At 42.5% G+C, this 23,627-nt stretch overlaps 1 protein-coding gene across 6 annotated transcripts in view; it reads left to right on the top strand.

Moving 5' to 3' along the window:
- Positions 1-23,627, top strand: part of OSBPL1A (oxysterol binding protein like 1A) — a 190,978-nt gene that overhangs the window by 105,434 nt on the left and 61,917 nt on the right. For 5 of the 6 annotated variants that reach the window (XM_040432360.1, XM_040432359.1, XM_040432361.1 and 2 more), the window contains 2 exons: positions 2,086-2,158; positions 5,052-5,158. In XM_040432360.1, coding sequence (XP_040288294.1) covers positions 2,086-2,158; positions 5,052-5,158 — 180 coding nt within the window. Of the gene's footprint in view, positions 1-2,085; positions 2,159-5,051; positions 5,159-6,606; positions 6,748-23,627 lie in introns of those variants that run through there. The other variant, XM_040432365.1, reaches the window with a different exon arrangement.

The raw sequence follows: 23,627 nt of genomic DNA, 5'->3' as shown, positions 1-23,627 counted from the left end.
TTGTGAGTATATCGGCTATAAGCGCGTGTGAGAAGCATTTACAGTGCTTCACTATTGGTGCGTCTTTTTTCACAGGAGCTGTTGTTGGAGGAGGATATTTGTAAAATCTGATGCTCTATTTGTACCTATATGAGTGGATGGTTCGACTCAGGAAAAGGAGTTAGTCGTGCGGTCCTGTAAAAACGCATATTTCCATACATCATTTGCATAAATTCTGTTTTCATTTTCTTATTCTGGGGTATTGAGTGCAAGATTGATGGAGGAAAAACGTGATTTTTTTTTAAATTTGTTTTAGCACAAGGCTGCAACATAAAATGTGAAAGATACTTTCCAAATGCATTGTATATATTTTGTTTTTTAGATTAAATGGTGGTCCTGTCATTAAATGTGCTGCTTTTATGTAGGGCAGCACATTTTCGAGACACATCTACTTTAAAGGACTGTATTATCACTTAACAATTTTTCACATGGGAAGACTTCAAGTGCAAATATTAAACAGCATTCTAAGGCCTCATGCACACGACCGTTGTTTTATTCCATGTCCGTTGTTCAGTTTTTCGTGATTTTCTGCGGACCCATTGACTTTCAATGGGTCCGTTGAAAACTCGGCTAATGCACCGTTTGTCGCCCGTGATCCGTGGTTCCAGTCCGTCAAAAAAATATAACCTGTCCTATTTTTTTCACGGAAAACGGTTTGCGGACCCATTCAAGTCAATGGGACCGTTAAAAAACGCGGAGGCACACAAGATTGTCGTCCGCGTCCGTTTTTTTCCTATCATTTGCATGGCAAACTTGACTTGGACTTTTTTTACTTTCCTTCATGTCTGGTGATCCTTCAAAAATAAAGGAAGACACACAGAAATAAAAACGGATCACGGAACAATGGAACACCATTTTGCGGAACGGAACACAACAACGGTCGTGTGCATGAGGCCTAAAAGTTATGGTGCAAAAGTAGGGTCCCAGCCCGTGATTGTCCAGGAGAAAATCAAATCTAATTTTGGTGTTTATTATCTATGCAGGAAACAGAGGCAAAGAGCACAGTGGAACAGGTACATCCATTGGTAAATTAATGGCGACAAATGTCACTGTGCTCTGACACTAATGCTTCCTACCTTCCAATTACTTCTACCACAGTCTTTTTGTTTCATAAAGGTCCATTGTTGTTTATTGCATGGATAATATAAAAATCTGAGTGCAGAGTCCTGCTTTTATATGGGAGTCATATCCCCATGGGTAAAGCTCCTGACACCCTGGAAAATCAAAGTTATCTCAACTTTTTGACTATTTTGTGGTTTTGAAAATCTTCACTCATTTGTAGTCCTAATTTGTTATATATTAAAATAAAATATGCACACAGAGAATATTAATGTGCCACTGTCTCTATGTTCTTTAGAGTGCAAACTAATATACGCCCTTTGCTGGGTTTTTATTTTTTGGTCTTTTAAACTAAAGGAGACTTCTCAGAATAAGCTCGATTTATGTACTTGGCATGAGGAATAATACATTTCTGGTCATTATATGAATGTTTTTCAGCATTTTTATCAGTTTTCCTCTCTGCTGCCTCTGTCTTTACTTGCCAGCTTTACCTGAGCTAATAGGAGGAGACAGGCTGCTATGATGTCTCACATAGATTTCACTCAACAGAAAGATCCTGCTTCCAAACTTTCTGTAGCACATCCTTATAATTGACCACATGGCCTACATTATACAGCAGAACTAAGCAGTTCAGGTATAATTCCGGCAATGAAATAAGACAGTACATCTCTTACTGGTCAGCAGCACCATGTCTGTGTATCTTTCTGTGCTTCTCCTCTTTCTGCAAATGTTATCTGATCCTTCAGTGAGAAGCACTTGTTACACTGAAGACAGGTTTGAGCAGTGAACTGAGTTAGTGAAGCAGGAGAGGAGCCTGATCAGTGGACAAAGAGGCATGTTCTGTAATAAGATATACACTGTATTACAAAGTTTCACTTGTACAATTCATTTATGAACAAAATTGTAACTTTAGTTACTTTTTATCTAAATTTAAGAACTTAAAATATTTGTTCAATAATTCTTGCATTCATTGCTTTATGTCTACAGAATGCTCAGCTCAGTCATCAGAGACTGGATAAGGACATTTCCATATTTCTTACTGACTTGGAGGATTTAAAAGGTAAGACAAAGTCTGTGATTTAAATGAAATCAATATAAATGTGCAGTTTATGAATAATCAGTACTTTAGTACTTTATACAAACTTGTGTAAACAAGAATATTTGGAGAAAGTTTGTTTTAAGGAATTAGGTACAAAACCCAGATGACTGAGAAAATTTTGGTGGGTTATTTATTATCCAGAAATCAGCCTATATTAGGCATAATTCTGGTGCAGAATGCAGCTCAAAGGTTAGTTGTGCCGCCATCTGCAACTTTTCCTCTCTCACGCCAGGTCTAAAAAAGTGGGAGTGGCGGTAGGCTCGTCTCTTTAATCATTTTCTACACCTGTTTTAGATGTAGAAAATTGACTAAATGGAAGCCAGCAAGGATCTGGCTTACATTTAGACTGGCGCAGGATGTGCCGAAGTTATGAAGAGGCTAGCGCCAGATATAGAGGTTATTAAGACCGGCATCTAAACCGCCGGTCTTAATAAATGACCCTCTTAGTTCTTTGCATACTCAGGTTATTTTCTGATTTATATATTCCTATCAGGTTTTTATGTCCGCACATAGATCACCTTGCACAATGCCTGGGGAATATTATACATTTAAATACCAAACCTGCAGTCTTCAGAAAATTGACCTTTAATTCATCTGCATACCATTTAAGTGCACAAATGGTGTGCCCCGAGCTTCTTGGTGTACCATAGCACATTTTCTTTCCCCTCCAAGCAACTCCCTCTCTTGCTTGAATAACAGGGCCAGACTTCCCCCACCTTAATTGTGCCTGGCCCTGAAATCCAGTTCCTATGCCCATAGTTCCAACCTTGGACCCACACTTACTGCACTTTATTGATAAAGAAGTTAACAGTTGATTTTTTTTTTAAAGACTGCAGGATTGGATTTAACATCTAACGGTATGATCATAATATAGGGCAGCAGCCATTCTAGGCATTGTACACAGTTTAAAGGGGTTTCCAGGTTGCATCTAATTATGTTATGTTATGTTGACTGTTATTTCTGACATGTACATTTATGACTGTCCTTAGCAAGAAACTAAAAAGATCCAATGCAGACTTTTTGTTGTATATTAGTTTTTGACTCAAGTACAGTATTTGTTAAAATACAGCTGACATTGAGTATTATTGTGTTGAAATGGGCCATTTTTGGATACCTTTATGTGTTGTCTTTGCTCTTTGTATACATATTGTATTATTGTAGCTTCTGTGCAGTCTGACCGACCATGTTGAAGACTGCGTCTATGGAAACCCTGTACAGCTTGGCTGAAAAGTAGCTTTACTAGGTTGTGAATTGATGACCTCAATCTTTAAGCAGAGAAATCTACCCTAATCCTCTGAGGATAAACCTTTTATTTGATTAACTTACAAAAGTACTTGGCTTCTTGGATCTGTTTTAACAGAAGCGTAGTATGGTAAAATATGCATTGTGAAATTAGCAATAATCTGTAAAACATGGCTTTGTTAGTTTATTAATTCCTCTTTAACAAGTGGAGCTTGTAAAAGAGGTGATAAATTACATGAAAATTTGATATTTAAGAAGCATGCTGATATTTACAAGCATTACAATAATGTAATGGAAGTGAATAGAATCCTAAATGTTATCTGTAAATTAATAACAATATTCTGTTGGCCCCAGTATTTTAGACCGTTTCTGTTCAGTAAATGGCATTTATTATGTAGAGAAAGTTAATACAAGACACTTACTAATGTATTGTGATTGTCCATATTGCCTTCTTTGCTGGCTGAATTCCTTTTTCCATCACATTATACTCTGCTCGTTTCCAGGGGTTACGACCACCCTGCAATCCAGCATAGTGCTTGCACACTAGGAAAAAAAACGCCGGCCTCTCTGGTGGGTGGGGCTGTAGGAGCGTGTGTAGGCACGTATGCGTAGCAGCTCCCAAAAAAGTGGGAGCAATTGTTCCGCCCCATATACTGTGCATTGACCAGTGCAATAGGCAGCAATCGAGTTTATGGTAAATTGGCGCTTGTCGTAGCTGAACATTCGACAGTGTCATAAGAACCTAAGACATGCAGGGCTATGGAAAGCTGAGTAATAAAATGCTAAATTAAGCAAAAAAAAAAAAAAAAATACAAAAATATTAGGACTAGCAAATCCACTCATGAATTTACAAGAGGTCTGTCAGTTGTCATGATCATTAGGGATGAGCGAATCGACTTTGGATGAAACATCCGAAGTCGATTCGGATAAAACTTTGTTTCAATACTGTATGGAGCGAGCGCTCAGTACAGTATTAGAATGTATTGGCTCCGAAGAGCTGAAGTTATTACTTTGCGAAGTCTCAAGACTTTGCATAATAACTTCAGAAATTGATTTATACTGTAAAAAAAACATTTCCCGAACTCTGGTTCGGTTCCAAGTGGTATCATGAGGATAATTCACGCATGTATTTTATTATTTTTTTTTTTACTGGTCTACAGTCTTCATGTGTCTCTGCCCCGCTCTCTGTCTCTCTGAGCTTCTGTCCTCTTTTTGTTTCTCTCTCTCTGGCTGTCTCTATAAGGGCTCCTTCAAACGGCCGTATGTGTTTTGCGGACCGCACATGGCCGTCACTCTCATAGAAAATGCAATTGCGGACAAGAATAGGACATGCTCTATAATTTTTGCAGGGCCACGGAATTGAACAATGGATGCAGACAGCACACTGCTGTCCACATCTTTTGCGGCCCCATTGAAATGAATGGGTCTGCACCCGTACTGCAAAAATGCAGAATTGGTGCGGAATGAGCCCTAACCATCTGTGTCTTTCTCTTTATCTCCCCCGCCCCCCAACACACACACACTTCAACTTTCTGTCTTTTTCATCCATCTCTCTTCTTTCCCTTTCTCTGACCTTCCCCTCTTGTCTGTATTCATTATTTCTATTTTTCAGATATCGACCCAGTTACCCTGCAACAAATAAACAACATATCTGATGCATCCCAAGAAACCTGCAGAGCTTTAGCAGACTGTCTACGTCTCTTCACCCGGCATGAAAAGGTCTGTAATAATAATCCTGACGTTACTTGATACATCGGTTTGTGTAGTGTTACACGTATTATACAATGAGAGGTGTCTCCCTAATTTCATGTGCCCAATATTCAAATTTGTATTGGTTATCCACAGAGGTGATAACCTTTTCACTGCTTTTTTATGGAAGGTGTTGTCCCTGCTCTGGCGCTATCCAGTCATTGCTAGCGCACATGGTAATGCGATCACTCATTGCCATGTGTAGACAGGGCTTTGTATGATGTGGTAAATGGCAGCTAGTACATATGGTAATGCAATCACACATCGCTAGGGTGAACAATCATGGCATGAAACCCAAAAAGCAGTTTATCTCACTTCAACAAATCATTTATGATGTAGAGGAAGTTAATACAAGCCACTTACTAATGTATTGTTATCCATATTGCTTCCTTTGCTGGCTGGATCCATTTTTCCATCACATTATACACTTCTCGTTTCCATTATGATGTAATCTGCACAGAAATCCGCAACAAAATCCACATCCTTGTAAAAGTCTGCACCTGCGTATTTTTTGCCGGATTTTTCTGTCATGTACGAAGGCCCCCTTATATATTCATTATATTTGGAATTTGTAGCAAAACAATTCCTTAGTATATTATTTGTTATACAAACTAACTGTTCACACAGTTTTTTGGCGCCGACTTTGGAGCGTTTCTACCTCAAAATCAGCTCCAAAAAATGCTGCCTCTAAAAAGCTTTCCATTCCTTTCTATGGGAAGCAGCACCTGTATTTTTATTTTAAATTTTTTTTTTACATGTGGAAAAAAATAAGCAGCATTCCCTATCTTGCGGCAGAATCTGTGCTGAATCTCTCATTAAAATGAATAGGAAGCTGAAAAAAACCTGCTCTGTGTAAGTGCATGCGTTTTTTGATGCATCTCCCGCACTTTTTCTGGGCGCAGATCTGTTTCAAAAACCCCAGGCAGAAAATTCAGCTTTGAAATATAAGTGAACACCCTTTGGTTAAAAAATAAATAAATGCGTCAAACCATATTAAAAACCACATGTTTTGTTTTCACGCTGAAAAAAAACATGATGATTCCGCATCGGTCATGTAGACTAGCCCTAATTCTGGCACTGTTCACAGCACTTATTTGCCGCCCTTGTGCAGTAGTTTCCCTGTATAAACTGTGTCTGGTTTAAAATATTTGCAAAGAGGACCAATCCGTGTCTGATTAAGTGTTTCACGCTCCTCGCATTGTGGCGTTATGGTTAAATATTTGGCTTGGTTTTCCACATAGGGAAGTGTACATACACCAGAATGTTGTTATCCGGGGAGTTTACTGAGGGTATAAGCACAATGGCCAATTACAGAGGACAGAAGGAGCCAATGGAAGTTGTGCCGTGTGGCCAGTAGCAGATTTGCTTACATGTAAAGATTGGCTGGCAGGAGAGAACATTGTGCTACCTCCTTATGCAGCTGCTTGTGCTCTGTGCAAGGGATCATTTTGCTGAGATGAGGATTAGGGAGGGAAGTTGCTGCCCAACACATAACCGTTCATAGGGTTCTGCTGGGGAGACTATACAGGAGGAGAAAAGGGAAGCATCCCATCTGAGAGGTAAAGTGCATGCATTACCTTGTGCTTTAACTGCCCCTATAGATGTAATAGTAGCTTACTATTTGCTGTATAGTATACAGGTGCTGTATGGCTGCATGTTACCTGTTCTGATAACTGGCAGGGCTCCTCTATAATGTATAATAACAGTGTTTGGCATAAATTCTAATTCTCAAACGTATTGTAATAGAGACACACTTCATCATTTGAGGTAGTTTGCCGGCTGCCTTGGAAATAATATCTAGAAAGGATCCTTTACGAGATATCTCCCCAGCTAGTGTATGCAACGATGCCTCTAGCCCTGTGTGTACCGGAGGAAAGGGGTTTAGGGATGATCTCCATGGATTAACCCTGATGAGGACACCCACTATATGCTGTCACATGTGCTAAATGTACACTTCTGACCTTGCAGGGTTAAGCATTTAGCTGGTAATTATTCATTCTGATAAGAAATTTGTGCAAAAGGGGGGCAAAATCAATGTAAGTGGAGGAATTCAGCAAGCAAGAGTTAAGATTTTCCCAAGATGTGTGATTTACAGGAAGATGATCTGTTTTCTCGCCGCTGCACAAACCTGTGAATATGCATGGAGGGGCATGACAGAAGCAAGAAAAAGACTGGTGATGTATTCTGGTAATGGTTTTCGCAAATGAAGTCCCTGCGTATAGGTGTTGTGGAGGTGGATTTGTCACTTTACTTTCTTTTATGCAGTGTTCTAACTCCGTGTCCTAACTTGTCATCAACATGGGCTGTCTTGACTGTATTTGCCTATATTGGATACTTTGTAGCAGAATGAGCTTGTCAGATATGCAGTTTCCCATATCAAACATATTGCTTAAAATTGCTGGCACAGCGTTTTGAAGGACATGGTGTATACCGAATATCCGTATAGTAATCTACATGGTGTTTGGATTCAAGAAAACCAGTACCTATTTCATACACAGGCTTTTATTTAGAAAATTGAACAATATAATTACCTTCATTAATCATTTTGGATAGAGCTTTACTGTTTGGTGGGACTTTTACACTTTATTTCTCCATAAAAATACTGTATTTTAGTAACATAGTACATAAGGCCTAAAAAAGACATCTGTCCATCCAGTTGGGCCTGTCATCCTGCAAGTTGATCCAGAGGAAGGCAAAAAAAAAAAACTGAGGTAGAAGCCAATTTTCCCTACTTTAGGGGAATAATTTTTTTTTCCCAGGCTCCAATCAGGCAATCAGAATAACTCCCTGGATCAACGACCCCTTTCTAGTAGCTATAGCCTGTAATATTATTACACTCCAGAAATACATCCAGGCCCCTCTTGAATTCTTTTATTGTACTCACCATCACCACCTCCTCAGGCAGAGAGTTCCATACTCTCACTGCTCTTACCGTAAAGAATCCTTTTCTATGTTTGTGTACAAACCTTCTTTCCTCCAGACGCAGAGGATGTCCCCTCGTCACAGTCCTGGGGATAAATAGATGATGGGATAGATCTCTGTACTGACCCCTGATATATTTATACATAGTAATTAGATCTCCCCTCAGTCGTCTTTTTTCTAAAGTGAATAACCCTAATTTTGATAGTCTTTCAGGGTACTGTAGTTGCCCCATTCCAGTTATTACTTTAGTTGCCCTCCTCGGGACCCTCTCCAGCTCTGCTATGTCTGCCTTGTTCACAGGAGCCCAGAACTGTACACAATACTCCATGTGTGGTCTGACTAGCGATTTGTAAAGTGGTAGGACTATGTTCTTATCACGGGCATCTATGCCCCTTCTGATGCAACCCATAATCTTATTGGCCTTGGCAGCAGCTGCCTGACAATGGTTTTTGCAGCTTAGTTTGCTGTTTATTAAAATTCCTAGGTCCTTTTCCATGTCAGTGTTACCGAGTGTTTTACCATTTAGTATGTACGGGTGACTTGCATTATTCCTTCCCATGTGCATAACCTTACATTTGTCAGTGTTAAACCTAATCTGCCACTTCTCTGCAATGTTACTGTAATTTATTTTACAAGTGAAATTTTTCAAAATTGAGGCTGAAACCTCATCAAAAATGCGGTTCATGAATCCAAACTCACATGGTTTTCTTTGTTGGGTTACTGTATTTCCATCATGGTATATTGCTAGGATATTTCATCACTTTGATTGCTGGGGGTCCAACCTCTGGGGCTTCCACCAGTTCTGGGAATTAAAGGGGCATGGCACTGATTCAGCCCTGTGCCTCCTCTGAGACTTTCTCTGCACAACGGTGCCCATAACTCAATTTAGGTGAATGGAGCTAGCTGCAGTTTCCAGCACAGCTGGGTGGCTATGCATGCAGATGAGCGGCAGATCTCTCTTTAATGAATGCCTTGCAAGGATGTGTTCTCTACAAGCCATCTCTGTGATGGGAAGACCATTTTAGGGGATACTATCATACTGAATGAACTACATATTGTGTTTAAAAATCTCTAGTAATTCTGTGTATAGCTTTTCACTTCTGTTCTTTTTGTGTGCAAGAATGCTCAAAGGATCCCAGTGTACTGAAGCAAAGCCTGTCATTAACATTATCTTTCTTGGAAGATAAAATGTTATTTTTACATTGCTCCATTGTAGCTCTTGTGTGGGCTCTAGCTGTTAAGTGGTACATGGTTAGCCACATCTATATTGATATAATTGTGCTTTTGTATTGTGTTGTGTGAGAGTTTTTTGTCCTCAGTCAGAACCTCCTCCGTTACTGGTGGGTGGAGGTCATGAGTGGGACTAATGAAGTATGCAGTAGTAATTCCTGATCGGAACCCAAGGCATGTCATGTAGCTGGCAACTTCCTTCTTTGAGAGCTTACACAGCAATGAGGTCAGAGTCAAGTACGTTGTGTCTAGTTGTTATGTAATGCTGAATATTTAGGGCAACTTCATTAGTTTAACGGGGTTCTCCCGTTTTTTAATATTGATGACCTATCCTCAGGATGGGTTGGCGTCCGACCCCTTGCAGCCTGGCCGAGCAGTTGTATGAAGGGAGCAGGAAGAGAGAAGGGAACTGCACGCGCCTTCCCTATATACAGCTAATCAATTGGGGTTCTGAGGATAGGTCATCAATATTAAAAGCCTTGAGAACCCCTTTAAACATAGAACCATCATAAACATCCATTAAAGGGAGTCTGTCATCACAGTTTCACCTTTTTAACCCTTCCCATAGCTTTCTAGCAGCATTACAGTTGATAAAAACGTTACCTTTATAAGCAATCGTGGACTTGGCAAAAATTATCTTAGTAGGATATGCCAATGAGGGCTCGCAAGTGCCCAGGGGCGGCGTCAACCTCCTAGGTGCCCAGGCAGCTCTGCCTTATCGTCGCTTCCCCCCGCCCAGTCTTTCCCTCTGCCCGCCCATCCTTTCCCTCTGCTCGCCCATCTTCTTACTTCTTCTCTCGCCGAGTCCGTGCGCCGGCTAACGGCGAGTTAGCCGGCGCATGCGCATTAATTACTGTGATGCCGTACCAGGAATGGACATCGCAGTGCGCATGCACCGGCCGACTGACTCAGCGCGCAGGCGCGGGATCTCGGCGAGAGAAGAAGTAAGAAGATGGGCGGGCAGAGGGAAAGACTGGGCGGGGGGAAGCGACGATAAGGCAGAGCTGCCTGGGCACCTACGAGGTTGACGCCACCCCTGGGCACTTGCGAGCCCTCATTTGCATATCCTACTAAGATGATTTTTGCCAGTTTTATAAGTCCACGATTGCTTATAAAGGTAACGTTTTTATCAACTGTAATGCTGCTAGAAAGCTATGGGAAGGGTTAAAAAGGTGAAACTGTGATGACAGACTCCCTTTAAGTTTTAATTCATTTTAAATTTGCTTTGATGTTATTATTTAAGTGGGTAGATTAAAGTTAAAAGAGTAAACTTCAAAAAAAACGTATTTTGCTTTTTTAATAGAGAAATAAACATATGAACTTCCCTTCTAAGGCCCCTTTCAAACGGGCGTCACAGATTTTGTCCGGATGCGTTGCAGGAAACCCGCGCAGGTGCGCATGCAATTTCAGTCAGTTTTGTCTGCGATTGTGGTGGTCAGTTTTTTCCGTGCAAGTGCAAAGCGTTTTAATGCATTTTGCACGCGTGGGATAAAAAACTTAATGTGGTACCCAGACCCGAACCCGGACGTCTTCACTGAAGTTCGATGTTCTGTAGATTTTATTATTTTCCATTATAACATGGTTATAATGGAAAATAATAGCATTCTTTAATACAGAATGCTAACTAAAATGTCCCTTGAGCGTTAAATAGTTACTCACCTCATCCACTTGATTGCGCAGCAGTTACCGTCTTCTTTCTTCTTCTTGTAGAACATGCAAAAGGACCTGCGCTGACGTCATTGCGCTCACCACGTGGTGAGCACGGTGACTTCAGTGCAGTTCCTGCTGAATGAAGATAAAAGGAATTTCTATCTTCATTCAGCAGGAACTGCGCTGACGTCACTGTGCTCAACACGTGGTGAGTGTGATGACGTCAGCGCAGGTCCTGCAAGAAGAAGAAAAGACGATAACGCGATCAAGTGGATGAGATGAGTAATTTTTTTATTACTTTTTAACCCTCAAGGGACATTTTACTTAGCATTCTGTATTAAAGAATGCTATTATTTTCCATTATAACCATGTTATAATGGAAAATAATAAAGTGAATGGACCTCCACATCATCTCCTTAGCAACCATCTGTGAAAATCGCATAGCATCTGCACTTGCTTGCGGATGCTATGCGATTTTCACGCAGCCCCATTCATGCGTTGCATGAAAAATGCAGAATATGGAACATGCTGCGATTTTCACACAACGCACAAGTGATGCATGGAAAACATCGCTCATGTGCACAGCCCCATTAAAATGAATGGGTCCGGATTCAGTGCAGGTGCAATGCGTTCACGTGACACATTGCACCCGCGCAGAATTCTCGCTCGTGTGAAAGGGGCCTAAGTGCTGTAAAATCGCTGCATTTGTACACCGCTGACATGTCAGCGGTGTACGTGTGTATGGATTCCATTGTACTGTAGAATAGGGTTGCAGCGAGTGCAGTGTACGGATCGGTACCTGTGCCTCCTGATCTTAGCTAAATCCTGTCACTGCACTTACCGATGCTCTATGCCAGTGATGGCTAACATCTGGCACTCCAGCTGTGATGAAATTACGACTCCTCAGAACTCCATAAAAATAAATAGAGCATGCTGGGACAGCCAAGCAAGTGTACATCTTGTTGTAGTTTTACCACAGCTGGAGTGCTGGAGGTTAGCCATCACAGACTTATTCCATGATTTAGCTGATTGGAGCGGGATCATGTCTGAGCCCGCTCCGCTCACTTGAAAGCTGTGAATTGCAGCACATTGTTACAAGAGAGCTTTCAGCTGAGCAGAGTGGGCTCCCTGTGTATCCCATCAGCACCAGGCAAATGAGATTGTGGGGTGCTGATGCATGTGCAGGTAGGCCAGGGCCTATAGGCCTCAGGCCTGCCTCCAGCGCTGCATCCTGCTGGTCAATTTCAATTTCTGTGATGGGCATGGATAGCAGCTTCGCCTTGGGGTGATTTCCCCCCCCCCCTTTCCGAACCCGTTGGCAAACATCGCCAGTCTGGCAATAATGTCGCACATCTGTGGAGACACCTGGCCAAAAGAAGTGCTGGGTTACTCTGTGAGAGGTGCGAGTCATTCCCAAATGTCCTGCTAAGGAAATGTCATGCCCTATTCGGAGAAGCTCCCATCGGTACTTCCTTTGAACTACCAACTGGCACCTCTGTGAAGGGGCGGCCCCAGGGTGACGGATGTCAGACACCCGGTATAGCTTGTCTTGTTCCCATACATATTTTTCCCCTTCTGAACCTGGCTGACATGGTTCTGCCCTAAGGCAATACTTCTGGAGGGAGGGGTCAGCCCTAGTCTCCCTACCAAATTCTTCTGGGGTATCCCAGGCTAGGGTCATCATGGCTAATGTCTGTCAAGGAGTCAGTATGTCTTACCTGGGTCTCCCCGACTGGTAGGTTGTTCTCTGCGGTGCGGGTTTAAGCACGGGTGGTGACTGGATGAGCGGCTGTGGTAGGAGCATAGGCTGAGGTTAGGGGCCCACGGTCATAGCCCAGCAATACTTCGGCTGGGAGGTTGTCCATTATTCCCACTTGTACAGTACCAGGTCCAGCTCCCCAGTTTAGATGAACCGGGGCAGTTGGGAGACGATAAATAGCTCCTCCGGCGAATCGGACAGCAACAGTCTTCCCTGTGCGATCATTGTTGCAGACCAAGTGTCGCTGTATGAGAGTCGGGGTGGCCCCAGTGTCTCGCAGGCCCTGAGCTGGTTGCCCATTGACCAGTACCTCTTGGCGGTGCTGTTGTCTGTTGTCCTGAGCGGCGGCTTGGATGGGGTCGGCCTTGTATAGGACCCCTAAGTATTCCTCGGCTTCAGCTTCCAAACAGTGGGCAGCTGGTGTAGGTTGGGGCCGGTTGGAGGGTCATCCCCAGTTGGACCTGGGGGGTTCCAGGGGGCAGTTGCTCCTGATGTGTCCCAGCTGTTGGGATCCATGGCACCGTACTCTGGACTGGTTCTGCTGGAACCTGGGGGGTCCGTTGTAGCGGGCCAGGGCTTTAGGGACCGGAACAAGGAACTCTGCCCTAGGAGGTGGTTTTGTAACAGTCGTCTCGGAACGAGGACATACAGCGGTTGGTTCTGGCAGTCAGGAATCCGTATACTCATCTGCCAGGTGCGCTCCGTCCTATAGGGTGAGAGGCCGTCGATCCTGAACTCATTCCTTCAGGCCCGGTTGTAATGCTCCTATGAAATCTTCAAGCAGGAACAGCTGCAAAACTCCTTCTCCTGTGGTGGCTTGGAATCCCTGTACCCAATGGGATGCGGCCCTGTGTAGCGTACAGGCCCACTCTGAGTAGGAATATCCTCCTTTCCGTTTGGACTCCCTAGACCGTCGCCGGTATGCTTCTGGGGTTACAGCATACCGGAACAGTAGCGCTTCCTTTACTGTGGCATAATTTGTAACATCCTCAGTTGGGATGGCACGAAAAGCTTCATTGGCCTTTCCCGACAGTTTGCCCGACAAAATTGTAACCCATTCCTCAGGTGGCACCTGATGTAGCGCACATTGCCTTTCAAAGTCGGCAAAATATCCATCTATCTCTTGGTATGCTTTAAATGCTGAAAATGATACCTTTTTCTGCTTGCTGGGGGTCACAATCGGTAGTACCGTTTTATGCGGTCAGTACCTGTAGGTGATAGGCTCTTTTCTCCCTTGCCTCCTCTATCGCTGCGTTGAGGAGCTGGGTTACCAGTTCCACAGGTAAACTCGGCCCATATAGTGTCAGCCTCCTTTGTACGATTCTCTGGATCTCGTCCTCTTCTCCGTTCGGTGGGTTGGAGTTAGCCGTGGTGGTGTTTTGGTTCAATTCGACCAATTCAGCTATCAGTTCCCGTCGTGGTCTGTTACTAGCCGAACGCCAACGGCTCTCCAGCAAATCCTTCAATGTTGGCCGTTTCAGTTTCTCATACTGATTCTCCATCTTGTAGTACCTCCTTCGGGAAGATAGGACTATCCCACTACTGCCACTAATGTAGTGGTTACCCCAGAGCGTATAGGGGTTTCCACCACTGGAGGGTGTCCTTTTCCCGATCATTGAGGAGTCTTCTCAGCATTCAGTTGTGATCCAAGTGAAGAAGCTCTTACAAGAGCTAGTGTGATAGCTGTATAGTTGTTACCCCCAATAAGAGACAAGACTCTAGATTGAGGGTGAAGAACTAACTTTATTGATGGCCACAGCTCGGCCTTTTATGCAGGAACAGAAACTACAGCAACCAATCAATATACAGTAAAATCTAACACTCACAAAACAAGGGTTTGGTCACATAGCTTACAAGTAGACACTGTGTCTTTACCAAGACAATGGCCAAGAGTGTTATCTTGGTTATTGTAATTAAGTAGGTCAGTCTTGTGGTTAGAGCAGGTTTCGGCAATTCCTATGGAATAAAAGACATTTGATTCACAAAGACGCGACTGCTGGGATCCTTTGTTTATATTACTGTGGATTGACGTCCTCTCCCGTGCAGCGTGCATTTGAGTGAGTGCTGGTTTCCCCACATCTAAAATTGTGGTTAGAGCAGACTGAATGTCTGGAAGTGTGTGTACACATATGTCCTTGATACACATAGATGTCTGCGTCCATTGTTAAGAGTAGGTATCCAAGGCCCTGGCTAAAAACTCTTTAAAACAGGGGGATCTGTTACAAGGTACATCTCTCTCTTAGCCAAAGTGGACTTAATTGAAGATGACCAAGGAGGAAACCATTATTGAATGAAAATCATAAAGTGACATTGGGATTTGCCAAAATGCATATTCACAAGCCACAAACCTTCTGGGAGAATGTCTTTTTGGACAGATAAGAGAAAACTAGAGCTTTTTGGCAATTCGTGTCAGCTCTATGTTCAGACAAAAATAAGGCACACAAAGAGTAACTGTTGGGTCATTTATCAAACTGGTGTAAAGTAGAACTGGCTTAGTTGCCCATAGCAACCAATCAGATTCGATCTTTCATTTTCGCCAGCTCCTTTGGAAAATGAAAGGTGGAATCTGATTGGCTGATATGGGCAACTAAGCCAGTTCTACTTTACATCAGTTTGATAAATCTCCCCCATTGTATCTACTGTGAAACATGGAGGAGGCTCTGTTATGTTTTGGGGCTGCATTACTGCATCAGGCACAGGGTGTCCTGAATCCGTACAAGGTACAATGAAATCTCAAGACTATCAAGGCATTCTGGAGTGAAATGTGCTGTCCTGTGTCAGAAAGCATGGTCTCATTCGCAGGTCATGGAATCTAAATGTAGTGAACATCTGTGGAAGGCGCTGAAACATGCGTTCTGGAGAAGGCACCCTTCAAGTCTGAGATAGTTGGAGCAGTTGGCTCACGAGGTATGGGCCAAAATACCTGTGGACAGGTGCAGAATTCTCATTGAAAGTGACAGAAATTGCTTGATTGCAGCGATTGCCTGAAAGGGTGCAACAAAATATTAAGTTAAGGGTACCCATTCCAGGCCAGTTTCATTTGTTTTATAAATTATTCTCTCGAATTACAATTCAAAAGCAATGTCTGATTTTCATTAGCTGATTTTCAGTAAGTATTATATTATTACTTTTGTCAGTTTTGAGTTATTTCAAGTGACCATTGTAGGTTTTTCTTTCTTTAACGAAAGGGTACCAAAATGTTTGTCCACGTGTGTATGTTACTGTATGTGTGTGCTTAAATTGCTAAAATACAAAATGCTAAAATGGTACATTGTCTATGAAGTGAGGTTGAGTGGGTAGATTCATCCATGTATGTAGCTGATCTCTATAGACCAGGGGTAGGCAACCTCTGGCGCTCCAGCTGTTGTGAAACTGCTGGGAGTTGTAGTTTCATAACAGCTGGAGTGCTGAAGGTTGCTGATCCCTGCTATAGACAAATACTTAACGTGAATCCCTCAAGGTTTGTGGGTATCTGTAGACGCGTCAATTTCTAGAGCACATATATGGAAAAACAGCATGTAAATTAACAATCCTCACCTCTGCAGGTAAGGCCATCTCTCAGAGAACAGGGTCATGGACGCCCAAGGCTGATTACTGTGCAGAGGGAGCAAAGGCTTGGCCCATCTTGTCTCATCTCACGGAAGAGCTAGTGCAGGGATGGCCAACCTGAGGCTCTCCAGATGTTGCAAAACTACAACTCCAAGCATGCCCGGACTGCCAACAGCTATCAGCCTACAGCAGGGCATGGTGGGAATTGTAGTTTTGCAACAGCTGGAAAGCCACAGGTTGGCGATGCCTGAGCTAGTGTATTGTAATGCAGATTGCTATATATGCTTCACAGCTTGAGTATGGGCTGCATAGTTTCAGACCCATTAATGCCATGCTGACTCATGTCCATAGCCAAAAGCACCTAGAGAGGTCATCTGAGCAAACTGTACCATTAAACAATGAAAGAAGATGGCTGAGTCTGATGAATCATGTTTTCTTTTATATCATCATCATGTGGACAGTCTGATGCATATATGTACCTTTTTATAATCAAATAATTTTTATTAAACCTTTTTTTGCATGTAAAACCAGGGCTTTTTTTCTCAGAGAAAAGGTGGTGGAACTCACCCCCCCTCCCCTGGTCACGCCCCTACCCACCCCTAGGACCGCCCCCTAAAACCGCCCCTTTAGAGAACAGGGATACACTGTGCCACACAATACTGTATATTGTGTGACACAGTGTAGAGGTATACTGTGTGGCACAGTGTAGAGGTAGATTGTACATTGTGGAGCACAGTGTAGCGGTATACTGTATATTGTGTGGCACAGTGTAGAGGTATACTGTGTGGCACAGTGTAGAGGTAGATTGTACATTGTGGAGCACAGTGTAGCGGTATACTGTATATTGTGTGGCACAGTGTATGCTATATGTCTATAACATAAACATATTTCACATGAAAACTAACTGTTACTTGGCTTGGCCCTGGGGGATCTCAGACACCACTTCAACACTTTGGCCGGGGGCTCGGCGGAGCTGATGTTGTGTTTTATCCTAATGAGAAAGATTTCATAATAAGGATTAAGGGGCAGAGGGATAGCAGAGCAGAAAGAGGCTGGTGCTGCTACTAGGGGGTCATACCATGGGGGAGTAATAAAGCCCACCATAATGCCCCCCCCAGTAGTAATAATTCTCCTTATAATGTGCAAAACATACCCCCTTGTAATGCCCCCAGTTGAGCTAATGTTCCCATAATGTGCCAATATAAAATACCCCTTCTCAGTGCCCCCGTAGATGACCCCATAGTGCTCCTCTCCCCCCTTCCCCATAGTACCCACCATAATGTGTCCCAGTATAAAATGCCCCTATACAGAGCCCCCATATAAAATACCCCTTCTTTTTAGCCTCTGTAGATGTCCCTATAGTGCCACCCAATAATGTGCCAGTAATAAGTGCCCCAATAGATGCCCCCAATCATGTACCAGTAATATGTGCCCCCATATCATGTGCCAGTAAGATGTGCCCCCATAGATGCCCCCCAATCATGTGCCAGTAATAAGAGCCCCCCACCATCATGTGCCAGTAGCCTGAGTGCCCCCCTAATCATGTGCCAGTAGCCCCCTAATCATGTGCCAGTAGCCCCCCTTATGTGCCAGCAGCCCCCTTATGTGCCAGTAGCCAGTAGCCCCCCTTATGTGCCAGCAGCCCCCCTGTTCCAGCCCAGCAGCCCCCCTTATGTGCCAGCAGCCCCCCTTATGTCTGTGCCAGCCCAGCAGCCCCGTTATGTCTGTGCCAGCCCAGCAGCCCCCCTTATGTGCCAGGATTGTCATTTTTGATTTTTACATATAAAAAAAAAATCTTATACTTACCTCCTCCAGGATGCGATGCATGCCTCTTCCGGCCTGTGTCCCTCGCTGGCTCAGGCGGCGCGATGACATCATCGCACCGCCTGCATCGGCCTCTGATAGGCTGCCGACCTAGTGCTGGCAGCCTGTCAGAGGAACAGGGAGGGGACACCTCTTCCTGCTTTGCCTCATTACAGACATTTGTATTGCCGTCCTGAGGACGGCGATACAGATGAGATCGATGACTTTGGAGATGAGTGAGCGCTTCCACAATGGAAGCACAGCGCTCATCTCCTGCAGTGCTCTGCCGGCGCCCCCTTCTGACAGCGCCCCGGGCAGCTGCCCGGCCTGAACTAAAGGGGGGCGGGGCGAGTCAGCAAAATAGGTGGCGGAACGCCGTTCCGGTGCGTTCCGCCACAAAAAAGACCTGTGTAAAACAAAACATTTTGCCCCTTAGTCCCTTACCCTCTCAATCCCCCGATCCCCATGTATACTCCTTCATGGCAACTGTATTCTCTAATGGCAGTGGCCTCTTTCAGAAGAACAATGTGCCTATTGTTCAGGAATGGTTTGAGGAACATGACAAAACATTCAAAGTGTTGACTAGGCTTCTAAATTCTCCATATCTCAGCAAATCAACATTACTAAGAGAAATTAATAAATTAATTTATGGAACTTTTAAACTGCCTCTACTTGATACCTTCATCAAACTTATCATTGTCTAACCTTCCAGACCTTTTTCCTTGGGGATTGTGTTGGTCACTGAGGAATGTACAGTACATCTCATTTATGTTCATTCATAGAGCGATCCGGTATGTACATAAGACCCCTGCATTTGATGATGAAAACTTCACAATTGTTGCACTAGACTTCATTTTCTTGGCTTTGAAATAAAATGCTGTGATTGTGCAAATTATGTACAATTGTGTAATCAGGCTGCATTCATTTAAGCATTCATGATAGATGCAGATGACTGGCAATTTATTTTATTTTCTTTTATATTCTGATGTAAATGCTCTGCTCATCTATGTCTTGTGTCTTTCTGTATTTACGCCTTTGCCTTAAAGGGGTTGTGCAAAAATTTGCGGGACACGGCCGAACCTGTAAAGGGAACCTGATTCCTGGTGATGGATCCTTGCTCCTCCTCCTCCAGGTCTGGGATGCTCCGCTGGACCCCCGCACTGTGAACATCCGGTTTGACATTGTCTCAGGCAATCACTGGCTGTGGCTGAGACTGGCTCCCAATATATCATGATAAATGGTGATATCCATCTCCCGATGTCAAAACATATATTTACAGAGAGGGAGTCCTGCGTGGCATCTCGGGCCATGAAGTCAAAGTTCGGCCAAGTGTGTATGTGCCTGCACAACCCCTATTAAAGGGAACGTGTCATCAGAAAATTGACCAAGCCTGAAAAGGACTTAAAGGGGTTGTCACACTTTAGCAAATGGCATTTATCATGTAGACAAAGTTTATACAAGGCACTTATAATTATGTGTATTGTGATTGTCCATATTGCCTCCTTTGCTGGCTTGCTTCATTTTTCCATTGCATTATACACTGCTTGTTTCCAGGGGTTACGGCCACCGCTGCATCCAAATATGAGGTGGATGGGATCAGATGGGATTTTACCATTATTTATTAAAAATACCAAATTTACCCAAATTTAAAAAAAAAAATATTACTTAACATTCCCCATATGTCTACTTTATGTTGGCATCATTTTGAAAATGGAAAATGCAAATGTGATCGCACACTACATCCAGCACTCTGCCCTCCATGCTGGATGAGACATTGGTTTATATTTTGGCCAAAGCATAGTAAGCCACTCACCGCGTCAAGGCCGTCTCAATTGAGTGGTCCCTAACTCTTGTTCCTACCTATTTATGGGCCATGACAGCCACATAAGCTGTAGTATATATTGGAGGCGTGGCGATCTCCTTGGAGTCATTGCACACCTGACCAGTTACTCTGTCCTGGAGGCTGGTTTTAAAGTCAGTATAAAACTGAGTCTGCTTATATAGAACCTACCATTAGCCATCTGGCTCCAGGAGAAGTATATGGTGGGTTCAGCATGCATGTTGGTACTTGCATCCCTGGATCCGATGAAAGCTGTAATGGCACCGGACGGGGTTACAAGCAAAGTGTACTTGGCTTGCATGCTGACCTGCATTCCCTGGATTTTATGTGGCTGTCATGGCCCATAAATAGGTAGGAACAAGAGTTAGGGACCACTCAATTGAGACGGCCTTGACGCGGTGAGTGGCTTACTATGCTTTGGCCAAAATATAAACCAATGTCTCATCCAGCATGGAGGGCAGAGTGCTGGATGTAGTGTGCGATCACATTTGCATTTTCCGTTTGTATATGTATTTCGCCATAGTGATCTGCACCTACAGGCAGGTTGTGCTGACTCAACCCCCTATCATTTTGAAAATGTCATTTTATTTTTTAGGACGTTAGAAGGCTTAGAATTTTGGAAGCATTTTTAAAGAAAATTTCCAAAACCCACTTTTTAAGGACCAGTTCAGTAATGAAGTCACTTTGTGTGGCTTGCATAAGAACTACCCATAAATGACTCTCTTTTAGAAACTACACTACACCCTCAAGTTAAAACTGATGCTACTAACTTAACTGTTAACCCTTTAGGTGTTCCACAAGAATTAAAGTAAAATGCAGATTAAATTTCAAAATTTAACTTTTTCGGCAGAGTTTCCATTTTAATCCATTTTTTCTGTAACACATCAAGGGTTAACTGCTTAACAAAACTCAATATCTATTACCCTGATTCTGAAGTTTACAGAAACACCCTACATGTCTTGGTAAACTGCTGTAAGGGCAGACGGCAGGGTGCAGACGGAAAGGAGCGCCATATGGTTTTTGGAAGACAGATTTTGCTGGACTGGTTTTTAGACACCATGTCTCATTTGAAGCCCCCTGATGCCCCCCACAGTATAAACTCCCAAAAAGTGACCCCATTTTGAAAACTACAGGATAAGGTGACAGTTCTATTGTCACTCTTTTGGGGTACATATGATTTTTTTATCTTTTTTTATTATGCTTTTTGTGAATCAAGGTAACAAAAAAATGGCTGTTCTGGCACAGTTTTTATTTTTTGTTTTTTACATTGTTCATCTGACAGGTTCGATTATGTGCTATTTTTATAGAGCAGGTTGTTACGGACACGACTAAATCAAATATGTCAAATTTTTTTGTTTCAGTTTAACATAATAAAACATTTTTGAAAAAAAAAATTTTTGTGGCTCCATTTTCTGAAAGCCATATTTTAGTTTTTTTTCGGTTGATCGTCTTGTGCAGGTGCTCGATTTTTGCAGAAAGAGTTGACATTTTTAATGGTACCATTTTTGGGTACATATGATTTTTTTAAATTAGAGCAGGTAGATGTGGGTGTGGCAATACCTAATATGTATACTTTTTTATTATTATTTAAGTGTTAAACAATAAAATCATTTTTGAAACAAAAAAAATCATGTTAGTGTATCTATTTTCTGAAAGTCAATAATTTTTATTTATTTTTTGGTCAATTGGTACATATACATTTTTTATCGCTTGTTATTGCACTTTTTTGTGATGTAAGCTGACAAAAAAAACAACTTTTTGACAGTTTTTATTTAATTTTACGGCATTCATCTGACGTGGTGGATTATGAGATTTTTTTTACAGATATGGATGTTACAGACGCGGCAATACCCAATATGTCTGTTTTTCATTTATTTTACTTTAACACAATAAAAGCATTTTTGAAACAAAAAAAATCATGTTTTAGTGTTTTTTGTGAAAGCCATATTATTTTTGGGGCGGTTATCTTATGTAGGGGCTTTTTTTTTTTTGTGGAGAGGGGGTTGATGTATGTATTTTTTATTAACATTTTTTAAATCCAATTATGGGATTACTGGTTTATAACCTTGTTTCACATTTACAATGTATTAGCATACTCCTGTATGATGATACATTATGCTCTGTGTCAGCATGACACAGGCTTATGTTAGGGCAACACTAGTGTGCCCTAATGGCAGGCTTACAGTGCAAACAGCCCTGGGGCCTTTCATACCGTAGTTCCGCAGGGCTGACTGAGTATCGCTCCTTCAGCTGCAATTGGGTCACTGGTAAACTGTGTCCTGATCGCAGGGGGATTCCCCTTTGATCATGCCATAGTATGGATTGTGACTTGATGAAAGGGTTAACAGCAGGAATCGGAGCTTTGTCCAACCCCCAGCTGTTAAGCAGGAGCAAACATTAGGAACTCAGGTTGTTAGTAACGGCCTTTTCTAAGAGCTGAGGTTATGGGGTTAAGTTATGTTTTTATATTAAAAATTTTTAAAGAACTTTTAGTGATATTTTCCATATCAACATCTATATTTTAAAAAAACTGTAGGATCCTGCAGTTTTTGCACTGACCAAGCCTAATAATGTTATATAAATAACACAGGTGCCAACTATTCAGAATAGGTGACATCACAACTTATCTACTCCCTCCTGACCTCTGCATAGGTCACAGATCATGCTTAGAAAACTCTCCTATAAGAAGTCAAGGGGATCATTTCCTGTCCATTGTTTCTATGGCTCATGGGGCTGCTGTAAAGCATATCTAAAAATACTGTTAAAGCTGACACAGTCTGCAGTCCCTTTCCATATGTCCTCTTTGTGCATGTTAAATGTATAGTGGGTAGGGTCCAACCTTGGGGACCCCTTTTATCTACTCCGTGTCAGACTCATTTCTCTGCTCTAGAGGATGTGGCATGAGAAACACACAGACACCACACAACCTTAAATAGCTTATTGGGGGTCATCCAGCAATGTGGGCAGGTCTCTGCGAGTGCTGTACTATCATAATTGTGTAATTATAATGTACTAGCAGAATGACCTGGCTTCGCACAGGTGTATTTCATGTGTTATTTGTGGGTGGTTAGAAGATATCCGCAGCGCCCCCCCATAACCGTGATATCAACAGTGCTCCCATACCAGCGACATCCACCGTGCCCCTATAACATTGACAGTGCCTCCATAACAGTGATATCCACAGTGCTCCCATACCAGTGACGTCCACAGTGCTTCCATAGCAGCAACATTCACCTGGTGTCCTATACCAGCGATATCCACCATGCCCCCATAACATTGACAATGCCTCCATAATGGTATCATTCACAGCGGTGACATGCATAACGCCCCCTTGACAGTGGGGAATGAAGGAGAGTTAGATCAGTGGATGTGATAGGCTAACCTAAACATATTTGTGTGTGTATGTGTATATGTATGTGTGTGTGTGTATATGTGTGTGTGTGTGTGTATATGTGTGTGTGTGTGTGTATATATATATATATATATATATATATATAAGCTCCAAAAAAATAAAGGGAACACAAAAATAACACATCCTAGATCTGAATTAATTAAATATTCTTCTGAAATACTTTGCTCTTTACATAGTTGAATGTGCTGACAACAAAATCACACAAAAATAAAAAAATGGAAATCAAATTTTTTAACCCATGGAGGTCTGGATTTGGAGTCACACTCAAAATTAA

This window comes from Bufo bufo, chromosome 5 (genome assembly GCF_905171765.1).
Source record: "Bufo bufo chromosome 5, aBufBuf1.1, whole genome shotgun sequence".
Lineage (NCBI taxonomy): Eukaryota > Metazoa > Chordata > Amphibia > Anura > Bufonidae > Bufo > Bufo bufo.
Note: the sequence above shows the minus strand (reverse complement) of the source record. Positions and strands in the feature narration are given on the sequence as shown.